Genomic DNA, 21693 nt, shown 5'->3' on the forward strand with positions numbered 1-21693 from the left:
AACTGACTGCTCACTGGCAGATATAAAGTACCTTTAGCCCTTAAACCAGGAGGTAAAAGCTAAGGTGCTGTACATATTCACAGTGATTTTTAAATGGAATCAAACCTTCTCAACAGGTAATGAAGATTATTGCATTAAACAAGAATACCTAATATGTGAAGATTACAGATTATTCTGGGTGACACCAAGAAACTCTGCAGAGTTAACCATAATAAAGGTGGGACTGATTCTTTGTCATTTCAGTTACCTTTTAAAAAAATAATGTGGGTTGAAGCAGTAACTATGGCCCCATGGTACCATCAAATCCTTTGAATAGTCCATAAGCTTCTTGATAGAAAAGTCGGTGAGACATCAAAAAATCACTCAGCATTATGTGCCAGGATCAGATATCAAAAAGGAGAGGCAATCGTGTAAATCTCTTAATATGTCCAAACATACTAAATATTCTATTAATTCTATCTTTTTGAAGAAATATCTTGAAATTTTCTGGCCTGCTCCAATCTGGACAGATTACATTCTGGGACACACACACACACACCTTTTGACATTTCCATTCACCATTATCCTAGGGAATCACATTACCTCTTTCTTATGTTAGACGCCCAGTAATATTGGCTCCCATTTTTATTTCTTTTTGGTTTAAGCCCTCATATTTTAGTAGCCTCCCGAGAAAGGATGCATGGGATATAAATTTTTTTGAAACCTTTCATGTCAGAAAATTTTTTATTCCACATCTTTACTTGATTGGTAGTTTGGCTGGGTATTAGAATTCTAGGTTCAAAACTTTCTTTCCTTAGAATTTTGAAGATAAGGTTTATTATCTTCTGGCTTGTGGCCTTTCTTTTTAAAGTCTTTTGCCATTTTTTGTGTAAGACTATTTTTCCCTCTCCCTGAATCCTTGTAGAATCTTCTTCTGTTTATCCCCAGAATTGTCCCAGTATTCTGAAATTCCACAAATACATGTTTTGGTGAAAATCTATTATTGCCCATATGCTAGACACTGGATGGCCATTTCAACGTGGAACTCCTTCAGTTTTGAGAAATTTTCTTCAAAGAATAAATTATTTCTTCTTTTCAGTCTTCTGTTCTCTCCTTCTAGAATTCCTTTTATTAGGATATGGGGTGTCTTAGAGATCCTTTAAAAATCTTATCTTTTTTTCTCCTTTTCTATCTCTTTGTCTTTTTGCTTTACTTTCTGCAATGTTTTGTCAGCTTTATTTTCAGACTTGTTATTGGGTTTTTCATTTCTTTTGTCGTGCATTTGATTTGCCAGAGCTCTTTTTTATTCTCAGAATTTTCTTCTTTATAACATTCTGCACTTCATTTCAAAGATGGAATATTCTTTATTTCTCTGTGTGTATTTATGATGCTTTAAACTTTTTATCTTCCTGCATCATCTGTTTCCTTTTGTCTGTTTTGAGCTCTGTCTTTCATATTAGAGGCTTTCTTCAAGTCTTTGACTCTCTATTCATATTTAAGTGTGGGACTCTAAAAGCTAATTGAAAGCTCTGTGTATACAGGACCTGGACAGCTGTTGGGCCTCACTGTAAGAAGATCTTGCTTAGCCATTCAATAAAAGGCCTCAATCTTTGAGGTCTTTTCTTTTGAGCTGATCAGATTCTTCAGAGAAAACTTCTAATATCTTTTCTGGAGCATATAATCCTGGTTGCTAGCTTCTTGGAAGCTAAGTGGGAAAATTAGTCTGGAGACTAGAGGGGCAGACAGGTGCATCTTAACATTTGATGTATAAACTACCCCCCAACCCTGGTTAACAGTGCCTGGCGACCTCTAGCCCAGAGCCCTTCTGCTTTATACTTTCTAAGGGTAAACTTCTGGTCTAGAATGGAGGAGAGGCAGGGGAATCTGGGGTTTAACTTTCTCCTTAATATAGTTCAATCACTCCTGTGGTAGCCCCACCTCTACCCTTCTCTAGGTAATTGGTGCCATCAGTTTTATACTGTGGGGAGATGGTCTTGTACTGTAAATTTGGTTGTTCTCAGCTTTCTCTACTGCTAGAATCAGCTTTCCTTGGTGAGCTAAGTGGATTGTTACCTCTTACTGTTCTCTTTCCAGCTTCCAGAATTTGTTGCTGCTATGTTTTTTATTATAGATTTATGACTTTTAAAACATTCCTTTACTATTATTTCTGTTGGGGTATCATAAAGGCTGGAGGGAATGTTTTCAACCTGCCAGCCATAACCAGAGATTCTAATAGCTTTTATTTTTAAAATTTCTTACAGGTATCAGCTCAACCTGTCCCATGGGACTTTTATATCAACCTCAAGTTAAAAGAACGTTTAAATGAGGAGTATGATCATTTATGCAGCTGTTACCAGTACCAAGATGGTTGTATTATTTGGCACCAGTATATAAACTGCTTCACCCTTCAGGTTTGAATAATATAAAAGCATATCATTTAAAGTCCTTAAATAGAGAGTTTGTGCTCCATTTAGCAAGGGAATTTAGTGCAAGATTCCTGCTAACCTTCTAGAAATAGACCAATTAAATTATAAACTAAAAGCATTGATCATTTTCCTTTCCCAAGTTGTTTTGACCAAAAACTTCTTTGGTATTTTTTTTTTAACTTTTTATTATGTCAATTTTCTTTTTCTTTTCTTTTTTAAAAAAATTTATTTACATAATCTCTATACCCAAGAAAGATGGGGCTCGAACTCACGACCCTGAGGCCAAGAGTCACACACTCTACTGACTGAGCCAGCCAGGCACCCCTATTATGTCAGTTTGCAAACATGGACAAAAATAGACAGAATTGTGCAATGACCCAGTCATCTAACTATGTTCATCATCAGCTCATGGCCACTCTTATGTTAAATTCCTGGTGTGATAATTCCAATATTCTTTCCATGTCTGGTTTTGATATTTGCTTTGTCTCTTCAAATTGTGTCTTTTTTAAAGATTTATTTATTTGAGAGAGAGCACATGCACGTGTGTGAGTGGGAGGAGGGGCAGAGGGAGCGAATCTCAAGCAGACTCCCTGCTGAGCCCAGAGCCTGAGGCGGGGCTCCATCTCACCACCCATGAGATCATGACCTGAGCCAAAACCAAGAATCAACACTTAACTGACTGAGCCACCCAGGCGCCCCTAATTTTTCCTGATAGCCAGACATGAAGTACTGGGTAAAAGGAATTGCTATAAATAGGCCTTTAATAATGTGGTGATAAGGTGTGAAGGGAAGGAAAGCATTGCATAATTCTGTGCTTTATGTTCTTTTATAGTGAGCCTATGCCTCTGGACTGCACCTCAAGTATTTCTCTTCCCTTAGGTGGGACATGATGGCTAGAGTGGGCTGGAGTTGGGTATTTCCTTCCCCAGGTCAAGTAGGCTCAGATAATACTCTAGCAGGTTAGTCTCCAGTTAACTAGTTTCTCCTGACGACAGAGCTTTTTAAGAACAGAGTGCTCTGCCCTGTTTCAAAATGGTTCCTCTCTCCCTCCACCTCTAGAAGCACAAGGAGCATTTTTCTCCAACATTTGCTGTGAGAACCTGATCTAGCTCCTAGACATAAAACTCACAGAAGTGTGAGGAACCCCCTCCACCACCACCACCATGCTTATAGATCCTAGAAGAGTTGATTTTTCAGTCTGTTCAGCTTTTTATTTGTTAGGTAGGACAGAGTGGCAACTTTCAAACTCTTTACATAAGGAATGGTCTATTTTTGCTACTCTTGTTTTATCTATGCTATCTCCCAGTAGATTATTTTTAGAACCCAAACACAATATATCATTTTATTCTTAGGAATGTTCTTTTTTTTTTTTTTTTTTAAGATTTTATTTATCTGAGAGAGAGAGAATGTGTGCATGCGTGTGCGTGCCAAGGAAGGGGAGGAGCAGAGAGGGAGGGAGGGAGACAGACTCTGTGCTGAGTGTGGAGTCTAATGCAGGGCTTGATCCCAGAACCCTGAGATCATGACCTGAGCCAAAAGCAAGAGTTGGCCGCTCAACTGACTGAGCCACCCAGGTGCCCTCTGGAATGTTCTTAAGAGGTGTTGTTGCATATTTTGATGGTAATATGAATTTTCTAAAAAGGTTGGAATGAGGGTATTTTGAAACTACCATTTATAGAGCACCTATTATGGTCCTGGCTAATCCTCGATGCTCTTCATCCCTTATTTCAATAAATCCTTATAGTCTTAGAGGAGAGCAGTGTTGTTAGAACTGGGACGAAGACCCAGCCTGTGAAAGAGCCAGATCCTAGTAGAGAACAAGGAGTACAAAGCGGCAGGTGGCAAGGTACTGGGTGTAAGTACAGTTACCGCAACTTAAGAAATAGTGAATTTTCTGTCCTTTGTTTCTAGGATCTTCTTGAACACAGTGAACTTATTACCCATGAAATAATAGTGTTGGTTATTTATAACCTTTTGACAATAGTGGAGAAATTGCACAGAGCAGAAATAGTCCATGGTGACTTGAGTCCGAGGAGTCTGATTCTTAGAAACAGGTTGGTCCTTTTCATTCTCTTAAAATTCTGTCAACTTTCTCTTAAAATATGGACAGTTTCCATTTCCTTTTGCCTCTCGATAAGTGCCATATTGAGGAACACAGTATGTTAAAGTATTTGCCATCTAAAAGTCAATAATCAAGGGGAATAATTTAAAAGAGTTCAAAGAAAAAAATACATTGAGGAAATACATTAATTCAGAAAAAAAAATTGACCACTCTGAGTATTGTGATGATTCCTGGCAAGAAGAGATATAAAATATGAAGATTTGGAGGACTGTGAAATAGATTGTGTAGTCTTTCTTTGAGTGGGACCAGTGCGGATCGAGTGAGGATGCTAGCAAAACCAAGGCACTTCTCAGTTTCAAAACCAAAGCTTAAGTCAGGCCAAATTGAGGTAATTGCCAAGAGAAGTGGCTAAACCAGAGTGCAAATGCAAACTATGCCAAGAAAAAGGGCTTAGTGTTCAAATTAAACCCCGTTTAGCCATCAAATGCAAGGGGTGAACACAGAGCAGCAAATAAATAGTTTTATGATGGCCAAAAAATGTTGTATCTTGTGCTATGGAAAAATGGGAGCAATTGTAAATTTTAAAGTAAAATATATCATTCTGTGCTGTGGAGGTATGTGATGCGACTAGTCAAAGCCTATATTTAAAAATATAGCATCTATCACTGATACTAATCAGGGATTTGAGGGAACTGAGGAAAGCAGAGACAAGGAACATAAAAATCATTCATTCTTTTCTCTCACATAAATAGTTATATGTCTCCTTGGAGAGTAGCTTTATTGCATGGGATAGATAAATCCAAGGAAAATATAATTAATAGTGAGTTAGTGTTATTAGGTTTTCTTTTGTTTGTTTGTTTTGGGGGTTAGTAAATAATGGTTTGCATTACAGATAAGAGTAAGAATATGGTGTTCGTTTAATAAAAACAGGATAGTTTATAGTATAGGTGGCATCTTACACAAAAACAGCCTTATTGTTATTTCAGTTAAACTCTTGAGAAGGAGGAATCTGAATGACACTTGGAAAGCCTAATCTATAGTAGTGAACAAGAAAGGCTATGACATCTATAAAAGCTTAATTTCTTCCATAATTCTCATCAGTGTGTAAATCATTGCTGTTATCCATATTGGTGTGTCTAGTATAAGACAGAGGCTTGTACTCTACTTCCAATACTTGTTTTATATAATAAATATAATATGATAAATATTCTGTGGTGGCTGTACATTATGGTTTAAATATCCTTGTGTCACTAGGCTAATCTCAACATTCCCCACTTAGCTGGACACTGCCAGGGCTCTTACAGTTGCATTTTCATAGCTAGCCACTGGAGGGAGCTGTTGGTATAGCTAAGACACACCTGCAATACCTTTTTTTTTCTTTTTTTTCTCTTTTTTTTAAAGAGCAGCTCTGCAGCTTCTTTCATGGCCTATTTTTATTATCTCTTTCTCTTAAATCTGGGCTAGAATCCACGATCCCTATGATTATAATAAGAATGATCAAGCTTTGAAGATAGTGGACTTTTCCTACAGTGTTGACCTCAGGGTGCAGCCTGATGTTTTTATCCTCAGCGGCTTTCAGACTGTACACATCCTGGAAGGACAAAAGATCCTGGCTAACTGTTCTTCTCCCTACCAGGTAAGTGTAAAACAAGACTGAGCAAACATGGAGAGGGTTTCTTAATCTCTTTCTTCCATAGATAAACCATGAAAGCTAGTGTTTACTGATATTGTCTCCCCTGGAATAGATGACCTAGTTTTCAAATTTCACCAAGTCAAGCAAAATATACCATTTTTCTGTCACAGCATTGAAGACTGTACACATACACGTGCAGACACATGACTAACTCAGTAACCTAAGTGTCAGGGCCATTTCTATCACTCATCTGTGTGATCTTTTGTAAGTAATTTTCTGTAATCTTTGCAAAATAAGGATAACAATCTGCTCTGTGTGTATCAGAATTGTTGTGAGGATTAAATGAAATAATGTATATAAAAAGAACGTTACAAGAGTAAAGTACTTTGTATGGTAGCGTTATATACAAAATCCCTTCTGACTCCTCTCTGGACGTTTGGCATTTGCTGATTGAAAATGTATCATGAACTTGAACTTGTCATGTGGACCACGTTTAGATCACAGCTAGAGTCCATGCACATTCAGTAGGTCTACAAATTTGAATTTGACAGTCCGTATATTTTTGTTCTTCAGGATAATTTTGTTCTCATCTTTTGTTCTTAAGGATAATTCCTAGAGTTAGCTCTATTGATCACTTCTTTGGGGAGCTTCTCCCTTTATGGTAAGGGTAGGGAACAGTCTACTAAAATGTATGTCATAAGATAAACTTAAACACTATAATAACTTTAAACTTTCTACATAAATAGATTGCCATGATAGTAGCAGAGAATTATTTTAGCTGATGGTGCTTTTTGTGATTTCAGGTAGATCTGTTTGGTATAGCAGATTTAGCACATTTACTATTGTTCAAGGAACACCTACAGGTCTTCTGGGATGGGTCCCTCTGGAAACTTAGCCAAAATATTTCTGAGTAAGTATTGGCAATTTCAGGGTCTTTGCCTATCCAGATAATTTTCTCTTACTCTTGGGTGCCCTCTGCTTGGGCAGCCTTAGTTTTGTTAGTCCAAATGCCATGATTCCATTAATTTCAACCAGTTTTCACTAGAGTGTCAGTGGAGCATCTAGTGCAGAACAAAGGAATTGCAAATTAAAAATAATCAAACTATTCAGACTTCAGGACATCATTCTGGACCTAGATGTATCCTATAGACTGTGACTGGTACAGAAGCCTCTCATTCTAGAAGTGTTAATAGAAACATTTTGTGAGAATAATTTTATAATCAACTGATGTTAGTCTTATACCTCTTTTTAATAGCTATTGTTATCAAAGTTAACAAGCATCTCTTGAGAATTGAATTTCTAAATTATATACTAGTTTTAGGCTATTATTTATTTAATGAATGGGTAGAACCAAAGCAGAGAACTGAGTCTCCTCGGAGAAGTAAATGCTCCCTTAATAAGAGCTGCTTGGTCTCAGAACCGTAGTATTCCCTCAAGCCTACTTATAAAACTTATTAAATATCCCATGTTCTACTTTAGCTTATCATAACTAATAACTTCCCAGAATAAGCTCCCCATCTATCAACTTATTTGTATATTCTTTGGCTTAAAAAAAGAAAAAACAGTGTTGGGAATTTAACACCCCTTCTCCCAACAAGTGAATTGTATTTTTTTCTTTATTTAATTCAGAATTTGACCAGTCTTATTTGTCTCTGAAACATACTTTATTAAAAATAGGCTTTAAATATAATGTAAGACCTGTAGATAGATTCAGGTATCTCCAGTGGGCTGTGGTCCTAAGTGGGTTGAACACAAACAGAAACAGGTAGGGTCAGCTGGGGTTTCCTAACAACCCTGCCTTCTACGATAATAGAAGCTTCTCTTATTTAAAAAACCAAAGAAGTTAAATATCATAGCAGTAGTTACTTCAGTCAAGCTTAGGATTCTCGGAGGACTATGAAGATAATAAGACTCTGGGCAGGGGGAAAAGGAGAACTGCAGTCTGTCTAATGACCTTAGACTTTAGGGAAGTTAGAGGCGAGGAGCAAAATTCACTTGTCTTCCTTTTGTAGAGCAGTGCTGCATCTTAGCACACAGAGGCAATGGTGCATTCGGATCAGAGACTTTCTCTTTACGTGCATTGTATTATGGCTCTCTGCTCTTTTTCACAGCTCCACCCTGGGCTTTGAAAGGATTACTTGAATGAGTTCTAACCCTAGACTTCTAGCTATTACCTTAAATCATTTAGTGCATATATGTACCACTGATTTAAATACAGAATTCTTTTATATGTCTAATCTTGATGGAAATGGTTTTATATATTTTTAGGCTAAAAGATGGTGAATTGTGGAGTAAATTCTTTGTACGGATTCTGAATGCCAGTGATGAGTCCACAGTGTCTGTTCTGAGGGAACTTGGAGCAGCAATGAGTGGGGTGTTTGACACCACTTTCCAAAATCACCTGAACAAAGCTTTGTGGAAGGTAGGGAAGTTAATCAGTCCCGGGGCTTTGCTCTTTCAGCAGGATAGGCAACCAAATCTCTCACAGATTCCTGCCTAAAACCAGTGGTTGTATTGTGGAACACTGGACCTGTGTATGCTGTAATTCAGTTTAGGACATGTTTAGATACACTACCAACACATTGCTACTTTTGAGTAAAGGTATATTTCTAGGTTAACTGGCATTTTCTGCATAGCGCTGTATCTATTCTTGGCCTTGTCTAACTAAGAAAGAAGTGTTTTATTCTTAATGGACTCCATATGAATGGGTACCTTATTGTCATTTAACACATTTGTCTCTACTTTTCCCTGTACATTTTTCTTTTGTAATCTGTGACATGTACCCTTAGGATCACTATGTGTGTTTTTTTTGATCACTATGTATTTTTAAGTAATAAAATAGTATTTGTTAAATTTGTGCTTCTAACATCTCATCTACTTTTTGCCAACTAAGATAATAAATGGCTTGATTTCACAGACAGGAGCTGTTGTACCATGGAAATTTATATATCCTAGACATAGAACTGCCATGATAGAATCATAACAAGGCAGAATAGCCGACCATTCCTTTGGGTGTTCCTGACCTTCCACTAAGTGGTCTAGATTTAAAAGTAGATAAAATGATTTAATACAAGGCCAAATTTTCTTAAATTTCAAGTGGCGAAGTTGTTTGTTCTGATTCTATTTTAATATTTTCATTTTTTTATCCACCAAACCCTTTCATCTATTTATATAATCTCGTGGTGCTGCGGCTACTGGGTCTCTTGATTAGGACTGTGGCTGTTAAAAAGGAAGAGAAAAGGTTTTGAATGGGGTATAGCAACCTTTCAGAAATAGAACAATCACCATTCTACTACCTGCAGAATGACTTGGTGGGGCAAGAGTTAATAAAGGAATGGAAGGAAGTTTTGTTGATTGGAAGATTTGAAGAGAGAGAGGCCAGGATAAAAAGATAACTTGGAAGCATGTAATAATTTGGGAGAGACTAGATCTAGAAGAAGTATTAGATCCCCAAACGGAAGCATGGATTATACCTGGCTTTGGGCAGAGGGAGGAAAATTGGAAGAAAGAGGCAATGAAAATCATCTATTTCATATCCAAATATCAAAATTCTCAACTGTGCCTCCCTCCATTGCTGGTGCCTGATTTTTTTTTTTTCTTTACTCTAGTTGTCACTGTTACTGCTCTAAGATTGCTGGAAAGCAGAAAATTCTAAGTATATCTCAACTAAAAATATTTAAGCATATATAGTTGATGCACTGAAATATGACTTGAGTCTGAAAGATAATCAACTTAGAAGTTTTTGTTCTTAACCAAAACACAACTTTTCAAACATTTTCACGTTTGCTTCTTGTACAACTGATTATGTAAAATTATATATCTGTATCTTTGCTGTAATTGAGCCCTTCTACCCCTCTGCTCTCCTCATTTCTCAGTCCACCGTTTCGACACATAAAACCCTTAGTCTGAGGATGAACAGTAAATTTAAATTCTTTCTTAACATAGGCTTAGCTATCAATTAGTGACTTCTTCAAGAACCTTGGCAGCAAGGCTGAAAAACCAGAGCTTTGTCTCTGAAAGTCAGCTCTGAGGAGAGGGAAGAGAATCTGGGGAAGTCCCTTTATCAGAGAACTTGCAACTGTTTTGCCACCTCTCCCTCCATTCCCCATCTCCTCCAACCCTGACCCTTCTCTGTAGAGGGAAGAAAACAGTTAGGACCTGTGACATCTTAGTTTCCTCTTTGCCTAGGCATAAAACCACAAAGTGGGCGTGCTTCCATTTCCCTTGTATTTTATGCTTGTTTGTCTTGGAAGAAGGAAGCCTCTGTTTTTTGGCAGAAGCTTCAAATGAGTCTTATTTCTTGTCTCACTAAGGCAGAAGTAGCATAACAATGGACCTGGCAGGGGAAACAGCTGAAAAGACAGGATTTTTACTTTTGTCTGAAAAGAGACCATGGAACATTATAGTGCCTCACCATTCACGAGGTCTGCACCCATCAATCTCCAGTACCACTGTTAGAGTCCTCGTCTTCCTGTGCCGCTTGAATAAGAAACCTTCCATCCAAGTCATAGTGCTCTGACTGATGCCAAACCTGAATCTGGAAATAAAAAGGTTTTCCTATAGGAGTAGGACTTTAGACTATTAGTTGAGCTATTATCTCAAAGTAGGTAAGAAAGCCTTCCAGATGGTTAGCACAGGGCTCTTTGAAATGACCCTTGATGTGTTTAAGCTAAAGTCTTTAAGCAAAGACACCAAAGAAAGGCTTCTTTTCTGTTACATTGGAAAATGTGGGATTCTTCCTCCAACTGCACCAACTCTTTCTAACATGCCAAAATTTGCTGCCAGTCTCTAAAATTAAGACTTCCCTAGTGAGGAAGATGTATTTTAAAAACTTTTTTAATATAGCAAACTTTGACTTTAATGAGGTCCTTGGTTCCGCCAAAGACAGAAGAAGCTATGGATACTTAATAGAACAAAGGTGGCATTTCAAATCAGTGTGGGAAAAGGTAGGGTATTCAATAACTGGTGTTGAAATAATGGGTTAGAGTTTGAACTCTGTCACCAGTGCCACCACGAGTTCATACTTTTGTGCAAATTAGACAAAGGCCCCTTCCTCTAGTGGATTCTGTACCTCCCAGGGTACTGTAGCCTTACTGGATTTCAACCCCCACTTAGCCTGTCAGCCTGCTGCCCTTGTTTGCATAGCCGTATGCAGTGGGCTTGCCTGTTTCACTGCTAATCTGCAAAACCATCATAGATCAAAAACGTTAATGGAAGAAAATGAAAATGTCAAATATTAGGGGCGACTGGGTGGCACAGTCGGTTAAGCATCCGACTCTTGGTTTTGGCTCAGGTCGTGATCTCAGTGTCGTGAGATTGAGCCCTGCATTGGGCTCCGCACACACATGCTCAGTGCAGAGTCTGCTTGAGATTCTCTCTCCTTCTCCCTCTGCCCCACCTGCTCGTGCTCTCTCTCTAAAATAAATAAATCTTTGAAAAATAAATAAATAAAATAAATCTTTGAAAAAAAGAAAATATAAAATACTAGATGACTTTGTAATCTTTTGTCGCTGTGATGTAAAACCAAGGTGTAGGGAAGAATATCACTGTTTATTACTATAGTAGATAAAAACCAAAATCTAATGGCTACCTATCTCTCCCCTCAAAAAAAAAAACAAAAAAAACCCATAAACTGAAACTAGGAAAAATAACTTGCAACATATATTTGCATCATCTTTCACTTGCATTATTTCACGGTCTTATAACTGATCTCTGTGCTTCCCTACCCACCCCCAGTCATAACAGAACCCTTATCACAGCCCGTGAGGCCCTACCAGTCTGCCCCACTGTCCCCTGACTTCTTCCCTGACTCTTCTTATCCTCACGCACTCCTCTCTAGCCTCTCCACCTCCTCCTAGGTTCTCTCTTTATGGTCTTTTAGCCTGCCATTTCTTCTGCCTGTATCTTCACATGGATTACTCCCTTCAGAGAGTAGTCGCCACCTTATCAGAGAGGTCTTCCCTGGCCATTCTGTACACAGCAGCATCCCCCTGCACACACACTGCTGCTACTTTCTGTCCCTCTTTACCTGCTTTGTTTTTTCCAAAGCACCTACCACAACCTCGTGTGTGTGTAAATTTTTTTTCTGTATCCCACTACTAGAATTTAACTTCCTTAAAGGTGGGGATTACTTTGTTTCCTGTTTTAACCCAAGTGTCTGAATGAATAAAATATTGACAAAGCACTATTTAACCCTAAAGTACAAAGAACTCCTTAAAATTTTTTGAAAACCAATAGAAATAGACAAAGGACATAATCCATTAAAAACATTTTAATGGCCCACTTACCTGAGATAGTCACCCTTCATTCCTAACTAAATAAAATGCAAAATAAACCTGAAATTTTAATCATTCACATAGGAAATAGTTGAAAATTGCATTTGTGACAGTAAAGGGAAGCAGGTACCCATATATTATTTGTATTATTAGCTGGAGTGCAAATTGTATATTATCAGAAGGTGATTTGGCAATATTTATTAAATTTAAATATTCCCTCCAGCTGAGAAATTTTTCTAAGAAGTTATCTTAAAGAAACATTGGCACAGATTGGCACACTCAAAGAAAAGCACCATTTCTATTGTCTTCCTGCTTGCAAGGCTCCTTAGTACCGAAGGGATGATCAGAATGACAGACCCCAGGAAAACAGGAGCCCTGGACAGTGCAGAGGTGACATTGGACCATTTGTGTAGACCGCAGGGGTGCTCTGGCACTGGTGCTGAAAACCAGTCTTCCCATTTGGCATAGAGATGGCAGCACTTGCCTTAGGCTTGGAGGGAGAAACTCCAGACGTTTTCAGCTTAGGTTAAAAACAAAAAAGAAGCTGAAGAGGAAACGTGATTACCTTTGGGGAGAGCCATAGGAGTGGGGAGAGAAAGGAATGAAGGCTTTTACTTTTCATTTTGTACATTTCTGGACCTTTTGAATTTTCTGACCATACCCATGGATTACTTTTTTTCTTTTTTTCATCTATTGTCTAAGAAATGATGGGCCATGGTTTTGTGATCTTTTCTTTATATTAAGAAATAAAAAGCCTAATAACTGTTAGTTTTGTTTTGTTTTTAATGGGAAATTTGGGAAGCTTTATCACCCAAATATCAAAGCAAGATTAATTTGGAATTAAAATGAGGGACTGAGGGGCGCCTGGGTGGCTGAGTCATTAAGCGTCTGCCTTTGGCTCAGGTCATGATCTCAGGGTCCTAGGACCGAGCCCCACATCAGGCTCCCTGATGAGTGGGGAGTCTGCTTCTCCCTCTCTCTCTGCCCCTCCCGCCTGCTTATGCTCTCTCTTGCTCTCTCTCAAATAAATAAAATCTTTTAAGAAAATGAAAGTATTTTAAATAATTGAAGATAATATATCTAAACTTATATTTTTAGCATGCTAAAAATTCATATATATTCAAATATCTTGTCATTTTTCTATTTGAGACATGCTTTCCAAAATTACCATCTTCCTTATATTATAATTTCCTATGTCTGTGAACAAGGGAGTGAATTACATAAAACTTGACTTTTTTCAAAACAAAATGCATTTTATGGCTTTCATATAGAAACACGAGTTTCTACAAACTGACATTGATTAAGAAAGGAACAGACAGACCATGATGAACTTAGGCTAAACTTCTTTAAATATATACCTTTTCTCTTTTTTCTTTTTTTTAAGATTTTTTTTATTTGACAGAGAGACAGCGAGAGAGGGGACACAAGCAGGGGGAGTGGGAGAGGGAGAAGCAGACTTCCTGCGGAGCAGGGAGCCCGACGCGGGGCTCGATCCCAGGACCCCGGAATCCCAGGACTCTGGGATCATGACCTGAGCCAAAGGCAGATGCTTAACGACTGAGCCACCCAGGCGCCCCAAACATATACCTTTTTTTTCTATCAAAGCATACCACTTGCAAGAATCCTGCTCCTCAGATGCTCCGGTAGCAGATTTTCGGCTGCTGAGCAGTATTGTCCCATAAGTTCAGATTGGCTTCTCCATGGGAATGGAGTGGCTGCCCAAACTGCTGTTTTCCAAACCCCCTGTGAACAAAGGACTATGCATCTATTAATTTTATATACTCCCAGAAATTAGCACATAGTCGTCAAAAATAAGTCGTGAATTAAAATGTTGGAAAAGAGCGGCTATGAGTTCAAAAACTAGTTGCACTGGAGCCTTGGGGAGGGGGGGTGAAAATCTATCCTCGGCTCTAGATGCACATGGCACCTTCTCACTTTTCTAGTGTGTCACTTTATGTATGTTCCGTAACTTTCTGTTGTTACTGACTGCTGACCTTGCATTGTGATTCATTTCGTTGTCCTGTTTACTCCTTTCAAAATTCAATGTTATTTCCACAGGTGTATTTATTGCACTGGAATGTGTACTTTATTTCCCACGTGTGTTTAATCCAGCCTCACATTCATTTGAAAGTTATGTGAATCCGCGTATGCTGCAATTTCAAGCTTACTGGTCTGGTCATGTGATGTGTTTCTAGTTAATTGCTTCACTCCTGCAATTAGCCAAGTGAGAATGGCATGTCATAAAAACAAATACCCATTAAAATCTGTGAACAAAAAGATGAATATATATTTACTTGTTTGCTTTTGCATTTTTTTCAAACAAAATTGAAAAATCTGGTAATGTTAGAATCAGATGATAAAAATATTGAAAAGGTGACATGTGAACCTTCAATGAGATTGGCTCATTCAAGGAAATGAGCTGGTACAGTGAGTCAAGGAGTCCCAGCAAATCGAGGGGGTTAGGCGGGCAGGAATAGGAGCCAGGAGGCAGAGTACATGAAAGTTAACTAGTGTTGCTGGGAGATACCTTCCCCGTCAACTGGACTCCATCATTGAACAGCTAGGGAAGCCACTCCCCTTGCTCAGGATTCACCCAGACAGGCATGTCCAGCGTCCTAGCCTGTGGAGGCCAGTGGTTGAGGTTCCACAGTAGGGGCCACTAGGGGCCGCCTCATAGCTCCTACCTGTACCATTTCCCAGCTGCATTACAGGTCTTACTTCTCTCACTCAGATGAGCTCCTGGGGACGAGATCTGTGGGGTGTTTTATACCTTAGTTATAACTTGTATGTAGTGCTCATATTATAGGGGGTCAATTGCACAGGCCCAGGGCTTGCTAGAACGTCCTCAGTATTGAGTTGGCTCCTGCCTCTGGTGCCGAATCAAATACCGGCATGGTGGTTAGAAATGCCTCGAGAGCCAGAATACCTATGCTTGAGTCCTGGCTGTGTGGCACTGAACAATTACTTACCCTTCCTGAGCTAGTGTCCTCTATGAAATGAGGATAGCATGAGTGCCTACCTTATAGAAAATTGGGAATGAAAGTTTTTAGTACAGATAACTTGTAGATAGCTGTATTGATTTAGTTCTAATGTTGCTTGAACGGTCTAAAGTTCTCTGGAGTCCTCTCAAGTACATTGGGATCCCAGCTAGTTGATTCTGCCTTTACTGTCTTTTGAGTCCATTTATAGTATAGCCAAATCTGCAGTATGATAAAGGTAGGTGAAAGAAGCATGGTGTTCTGTAATCTAAAGATAAGGGGAAAGGATTTGTTTCTGTTGGAGGTGACCTTCAGGAAACCAAATCTTTGTCCTTAAGACAGTCTCAAGATCAGCTAAGTAACCAAGCTGTCAGGAAGCTCCATCTGGTCCCCAGTCTTCAGTCCACAAGGGCATTTCAGTCTGAAGGGTCTCCTCTGGCTTACGGCTCTCTGCTGCTTCTGTGCCGTGTTCAAAACACAGGAATCCTTAAAGGGCTGCCTCTGGTCAGTTTGTTCTGACATATCAGGCAGGGTCTTGCTGCCCTCGGGTGGTGGGCAGCAGGATGCAGATTTCCTTCCCTCTAGCCACTGACAGATATGGCTCACTCCCCTCCCCAACCAGGGGAAAGACTGTCCGGCTTAGGGAGCAGGGCCTACTTACCCCACTTAAGGCCAGGACATTTAGTCTCTTTTCGAAGCTGACATTCTTCCTGCTAAAGCTTAGGCTTTTGGAAACGATTTCTGTTTTACCCTCTGCTGTCCCTCTCTCCTGAGCTAATGAGTAAAAGATGACCGCTTGCTTAATGGGAAAAAGAAAAAGGGGAACAGAGGGAACCCTATAAACTCAATTCAGGAACCAGAAAACTTGGACTCGAACCCTAGGTCTGCTCCTTACCTGCTACTTGAGCTGGGCAGTTCAGTCTGTCATCTAGAAACTACTGCATGGCTCCTACCCCAAAGGGCCATTGTGAGAATTAAAAAATAAGATGTGGTTGCTCCGCATGAAAGTTCCTGGGCTCATAGCAAGCAGCAGGTTCCTCTGTCTCCCCAGCGGCCCCCAGAGCTGGGTGCATAGGAGGCAGTCGGAGCTGGTGTCACCCACTGGGGAGTCTAAGCCAAGATGGAGACGCCTGACGTTCTTACTCAGGCCTCCAGCTGCAACCTGTTGACGCCTGTTTTATTCTTTGTTGAAATGTGTTCATTTACCCCTCTAGGGCAGCAAATAATCTCTCAGAATATGTCAAAGAAGATGAGCCAAGAAATATTTATTAAGCCCTACTGGGGTTCCACATTAATGACAGGCACCACGAAGGACACACAGAAACGTAAGGACGCTCACTCCCTTCAGGGAGTTTATGATTTAGTTAGAGAAACAGCATATTACAGGTTAAAACCAACAGATGTAGCGAGAAAAAAAGTCAAAGGACATCTCAAGGTAAGCGACCGAAGGTCAAAGGAGTGGAGCGGATGTGTTTAAAGACGCTCAGGAAGTGAGGGCCAGACAAGGTTGGGGTGTCATCGCATGGCAGGGATTGGAGCTGGTGGGTGTTAGGAAGTTTTCAGCTACAAAAGTCAGAAAAGCAATCCGAAATTTCATAAGGGGTAAGAATATCTGTTATAACAAGCCTGCAGCTCAGCAAATGCGGAGGGCCCAAGTTTCTAGTCTGCCATCTTCAGCATGTTGGCTTTAGTCCTCAGGCTGGCCACCTTATGGAACCCAGCTGGTGACCACAGTTCCCAGAGCCACAACTTGGAACAGCACAAAAAAACTTTGCCCAGAAACCCTCCCAGCAAACTTCCCCCCTTGTCATCCACATGGGGGATCCCTGGGGCCTAAACTAACCCCTGGCAACAGGAAGGGAATTACGAAGATTAGTTCTAACTAATCACCATTCACTCGTGGGGCTGAGGCTGGGAAGGGGCCCTTCCCCAAGCACACAGGTATGAAAGGGTACATCCAAATAAATTGGGTTTGTCCCAGCAAGTAAGAAGGGAGACGGATTCAGAGAGGTAACCAATAGTGTCTGCCACATGTGTGGTGTTGGGAAGAAAAGAAGGAAGCATTTGGTAGCAAATAGCATGCTGGACTCTGAAACAGATTGCCTGGGTTTAAGGCCCTGCCCTGTCACTTAGTGACCTGAGCAAGTAAGTTAAATTCAAGAGGCCTTAGTTTTCTCATCTCTAGAGTGGGATAATAGGTCCTACCTAGATTGTAAACTTCATGAGGACAGCGACTTGTCTTGTTCACTGAGTTATCCTCAGCACCTAGCACAGAGCTTTGCACCTAGCAGGTACTCAATAGATATTTGTTGAATGGATTCATAAATTAGATTGTTGTGAGGATTAATTGAGTTAATATATGGCAAGGGTTTAGCACAATGCATAGCCTATACATTGTGCCCAAGGAAATGAGCTTTTAGTCACATTATAAAGAGCGTGGGAACCCTCCACACTTGTCCTCTTGCTGCTTTGTTTCACCTGGGCTGCCACATTGTTCACGAAAGCGTTGCTCATGCAGAAGCTGAGATGTGTCGAGAAGGCTCTGCTTCTGGTGAACTGGGGCTGGGACAGCAAAGGCCCATCCTCGGCTGGAAAGAGGATAACACTTGTGAGTCCAATACTTGAGACTCTGCAGTTTGTAGCTCTGACCAGTTTCTGAGCCAGCCTTCACATTGTTGTTAACTCCTCGGGGTCAATCCCCTGACACCGCCCCCCCCCCCCCCCGCCCCTCCGCCTCACTGGGACCAGCTCTACTCACTTCTAAGGCCATGTATCCAGAGTGGAGGTGTGCCTGTTTCATTCGGACAGAAAGCTTCCGCCCGCACCTCGCCAGCACCGTCTCAAGCGAGGCCCCAGCCAATCTGACAGAGGGGGGCCAGCCCCTCCCATAGAGACTGCTCCCAGGAAAGGCTCATCCTATTTCTCCTGGGGGGCGGGGGGGTGGGAAACTCCTGCAGGGCAACAGCAGAGTCCCTAGCCAGGGTCACTCCTAATCCTTTCGAGATTCTTTTTTTTTTTTTTCTTTTTAAAGATTTTATTTATTTATTTTGACAGAGGGAGAGAGAGAGACAGTGAGAGAGGGAGCACCAGCAGGGGGAGTGGGAGAGGGAGAAGCAGGCTTCCCGCGGAGCAGGGAGCCCGATGCGGGGCTCGATCCCGGGACCCCCGGGACCATGACCTGAGCCAAAGGCAGCTGCTCAACGACTGAGCCACCCAGGCACCCCTCCTTTTGAGATTCTGATCTGCCCTCTCCTCCCTCGTGTCCCCTATAACATCATGACAAGGCATAATGGCAAGAAGGGAAGATCATACAAAATGGTGCCCACCTTCTGCCCTCTCAGCCATCTGCTGCCACGGGCCTCTTCTCTGGGTCTGTCTACCCCCTGGCCATGCCCTGTCACCCTCTCTTCTTGCTCCCCCTGGTTGGCCCAGAGGCAGGGGCACTGTGGGGATGGAGGCATGGGGGGCTGCTAAGCCAGTTTCTCAAGGAATAATCCCTGTCTTCCCTCAAACTGCACTATGATCCCTTGACCTCCTCCCGGCTTCCCGTGCCCATTGGTATCCAGGCAGGTTCTGCGACCGAGACTGGGCCCCTGGAAGGCCTTGGCATTCCCTCCTCACTTTCAGGCAGCACTGGGCCTTCTGATCAAGGCCAGAGGGTCAGTGGCCAGGCAGCAAGCCTGCTAGCCAGCAGTAGTAGCTCCCTCTGGGCTTTTCCAATTTGCGTTCTTTGAGGAGAAATCCCTTAATCGGCAGCCCACAGGCATGCCTACGCCCATGGAGTCCCGGCAGAGAAAATTCCCTGCCACCAGCTGTCTTCCACGTGCCTTGCCCAGCCCCCAGGGTACCTCACTACCTGGGCTACCTGCCCCTACCCCCAGGATGGACGGAGGAGCAGGGCCAGAGAGAGGGCACCAAAGGGACCGAGCGCATCCCTATCTGACAGGGCCCTTAAGCTGCCTTCCCACTGAGGACTCCCCCAGGACTTGACCTTTACTTGACCACCTTCCCCTTTACTACCAACACCTTGGAGGGCGGGCAGAGATCCTGGAAACCTCTGCTTCCCAGACAGCCCACCTGCCATGAAGAAAGCCATTTGGGAAAATCTCTTGAAGGTGGGCCTCTGCCTCTGGTCTGGTTCTCCTGGAGGCCCAAGGTTCAGGGGCGCCTCTGAGGTGAGGCTGCCCCGGAGTGCAGGACACACACGCTCATTAATCCAAGCCCTTCCTTTCCCGGTAGGGGATGAAGGTAGGATGGATCTGTCCCTCCCTTCCTGGCCCTGCAGTAGTGTGGTTGACAAGTGTAGGCAGGTGGAGACAGGCCCACACAGCCATTAGGAAGGTCTTCGTAAGGCTTCCTAGGTACACACGGCACAAGGGCAAGTGTGGGGAAGAACCTAAATATCTGGAAAAAATCGTCTGGTAAAAGGAATTCTTGCCACGGACTAGAAACCTCGATTTTGTTTCTGAAAGTTTTCATCCTCTGGGAAAACCTGGGAAGCATTCGTTTATCAAATGTTCGGACGTCACTGCTATGTGGCCTTTCTGAGCACGTCCCCACTGGTTTCCTTAAACCATGCAGCGGGACACTGTTGATGTCAGCAGTCATCCCAGCTGCACCTGACTGAACCAAAATGAGGCACGTTACCTTTGAGGTTGTAAGTACATCTCCATTGTCAAGAACAAAAGAATAAAGTGGAAAACTGCTATGAAGAGATCGTAACGCCACCGTCTTGGCAGATTCGCCATGACTGGCACTCCCAGGGAGCCGAGACTGAAAGGCGGAAAGGCCTCCGGTGTGACACCACCACCTCTGCCTTTCACTGAATGACAGACATCACACACTCAGGGCCGGGCCAGAGTGGGCCTGTGTGGGCAGCAAAGGGAACCATCCGAGCCTGCGAGGAGGGAAAGAGAGTTCCAGTCATGACTCTGCCTCTCATTTCCTCTGCAGCTTTGCTGAGTCACTTAATCTCTCGAGGCTGCAGTTTTCACACCTGTAGAACTGGGGGGCGGGGGGGGTGATTCTAGAGTCCCTTTCAACTCCGTGATTCACCCGTATTCTAAGTAAGGCTGGCCAGAGCACAGAACCTCTTCAGATGTTCATTCATTCCACTACATTTCCAGGAGCGTTTACTATGTGCCAAGCCCCATGCTGGCTTTCCTGCCCTGGGGAGCTCAGAGCCTGCTGGAACTAGCAGAAACATGACTCACCTGGGATAAAGGAGGGCAACAGGGCGCAGCCACTGGCCCAGGAACATCTGGGCATCTGCCCACCCGTCCCTGCCACAGGCAGTCAAGCTTGGTAGGGGGTCTTCCAATGGCTGGCAGGTCCTTCTGCCCTTTGTACAACCTCTGAAAGAAATGGATCTCGGTGGGCAGGTATTCTCACCAAATCAGTAAGTCACGCCACATGATGGAGCAGAGGAGTAGGTCTCCGTTTGGGCAGGCCATCAGTTGTCAGAAGCTCAGGAAATTAGGAAGAAAAGAATCAGCAATTACTGATTATCACGCTCAGGAATTGAAAATGAATAGAAAAAAAGAGCAAAGAGGCACCTGGGTGGCTCAGTCGTTAAGCGTCTGCCTTCGGCTCAGGTCACAATCCCGGGGTCCTGGGATCGAGCCCCGCATTGGGCTCCCTGCTTCTCGGGGAGTCTGCTTCCCCCTTTGCCTGCCACTGCCCCTGCTCTTATGCACACTCGTGCGCATGCTCTCTCTCTCTCTCTCTCTCTGACAAATAAATAAATAAAATCTTTTTAAAAAAATAGCAAAGATGCTGTTTTGAGCATCAGCTGGTTTTTGGCCCCCAGCACCCGTTCCCCTCTCCTTCAATAACAGCACCCTACTTTTCTTCCCCACCTCATGTGTGGGAACAGGAGCACTGTGCCCAGGGTGCCCCCCACCCCGCATGTGACCTGAGCCTCTGCACGTGACCACTCCCTTGCTCTTGCAGTAGATGCAGATGTGCCCTTGGTGGGGCACGTGGTAGGGGCACCTTCCAGCCAGGTGCTGTCAATCCTGATGCCTGGAGCACTGGCTTCTCCCTTGGACTTACTTGATTCTCTAGGCTTCTCATCAGTGCTAGGATGTAGTTACCTGACAGCCATCAAAAAATTCCTTTCCTGCTCAGGATGGAGCTGGAATAGGTTTCCACGGCTGGTAGTTGGGGAACTTTGACTCTTCGAAATTTTTATGCTTAATGCCATGAGGTCCAGTATTGTGCAGTTCAGTCAAAGTGTCTATGTGTACAGCTTGAGATCTTAGCTCAGGAGGTGACTGAGGGGGTCATGGTTTTGGAAGGTGAAACTGCTGCCATTCGGTGGGTGGCTAAGGATGAGCAA

At 42.4% G+C, this 21693-nt stretch overlaps 1 protein-coding gene and 1 long non-coding RNA gene across 4 annotated transcripts in view; one reads left to right on the forward strand and one right to left on the reverse strand.

The window, feature by feature from the left end:
* The window catches only part of BUB1B (BUB1 mitotic checkpoint serine/threonine kinase B), a 54957-nt gene extending 40321 nt beyond the window's left edge, over positions 1 to 14636 (forward strand). The window contains exons 18-24 of one of the 3 annotated variants that reach the window (XM_027571719.1): positions 117 to 217; positions 2241 to 2390; positions 4317 to 4459; positions 5932 to 6103; positions 6904 to 7010; positions 8369 to 8522; positions 14434 to 14636. In XM_027571719.1, the coding sequence (XP_027427520.1) occupies positions 117 to 217; positions 2241 to 2390; positions 4317 to 4459; positions 5932 to 6103; positions 6904 to 7010; positions 8369 to 8522; positions 14434 to 14514 (908 nt within the window). In that variant the 3' untranslated portion in view covers positions 14515 to 14636. Of the gene's footprint in view, positions 1 to 116; positions 218 to 2240; positions 2391 to 4316; positions 4460 to 5931; positions 6104 to 6903; positions 7011 to 8368; positions 9170 to 14433 lie in introns of those variants that run through there. The other 2 variants (XM_027571718.2, XM_027571720.1) reach the window with 2 other exon arrangements.
* Positions 14637 to 16620: 1984 nt separating this feature from the next.
* On the reverse strand, positions 16621 to 20701 carry LOC113909996. The gene is made up of 3 exons (XR_003515875.1): positions 20567 to 20701; positions 20001 to 20250; positions 16621 to 17941 (listed from the first exon to the last, which is right to left on the reverse strand). It is a non-coding gene; the product is annotated as an uncharacterized LOC113909996 (long non-coding RNA).
* Between the last annotated feature and the right edge of the window lie 992 nt (positions 20702 to 21693).

Source organism: Zalophus californianus, chromosome 6 (genome assembly GCF_009762305.2).
Source record: "Zalophus californianus isolate mZalCal1 chromosome 6, mZalCal1.pri.v2, whole genome shotgun sequence".
In the NCBI taxonomy this organism is placed as follows: Eukaryota; Metazoa; Chordata; class Mammalia; order Carnivora; family Otariidae; genus Zalophus; species Zalophus californianus.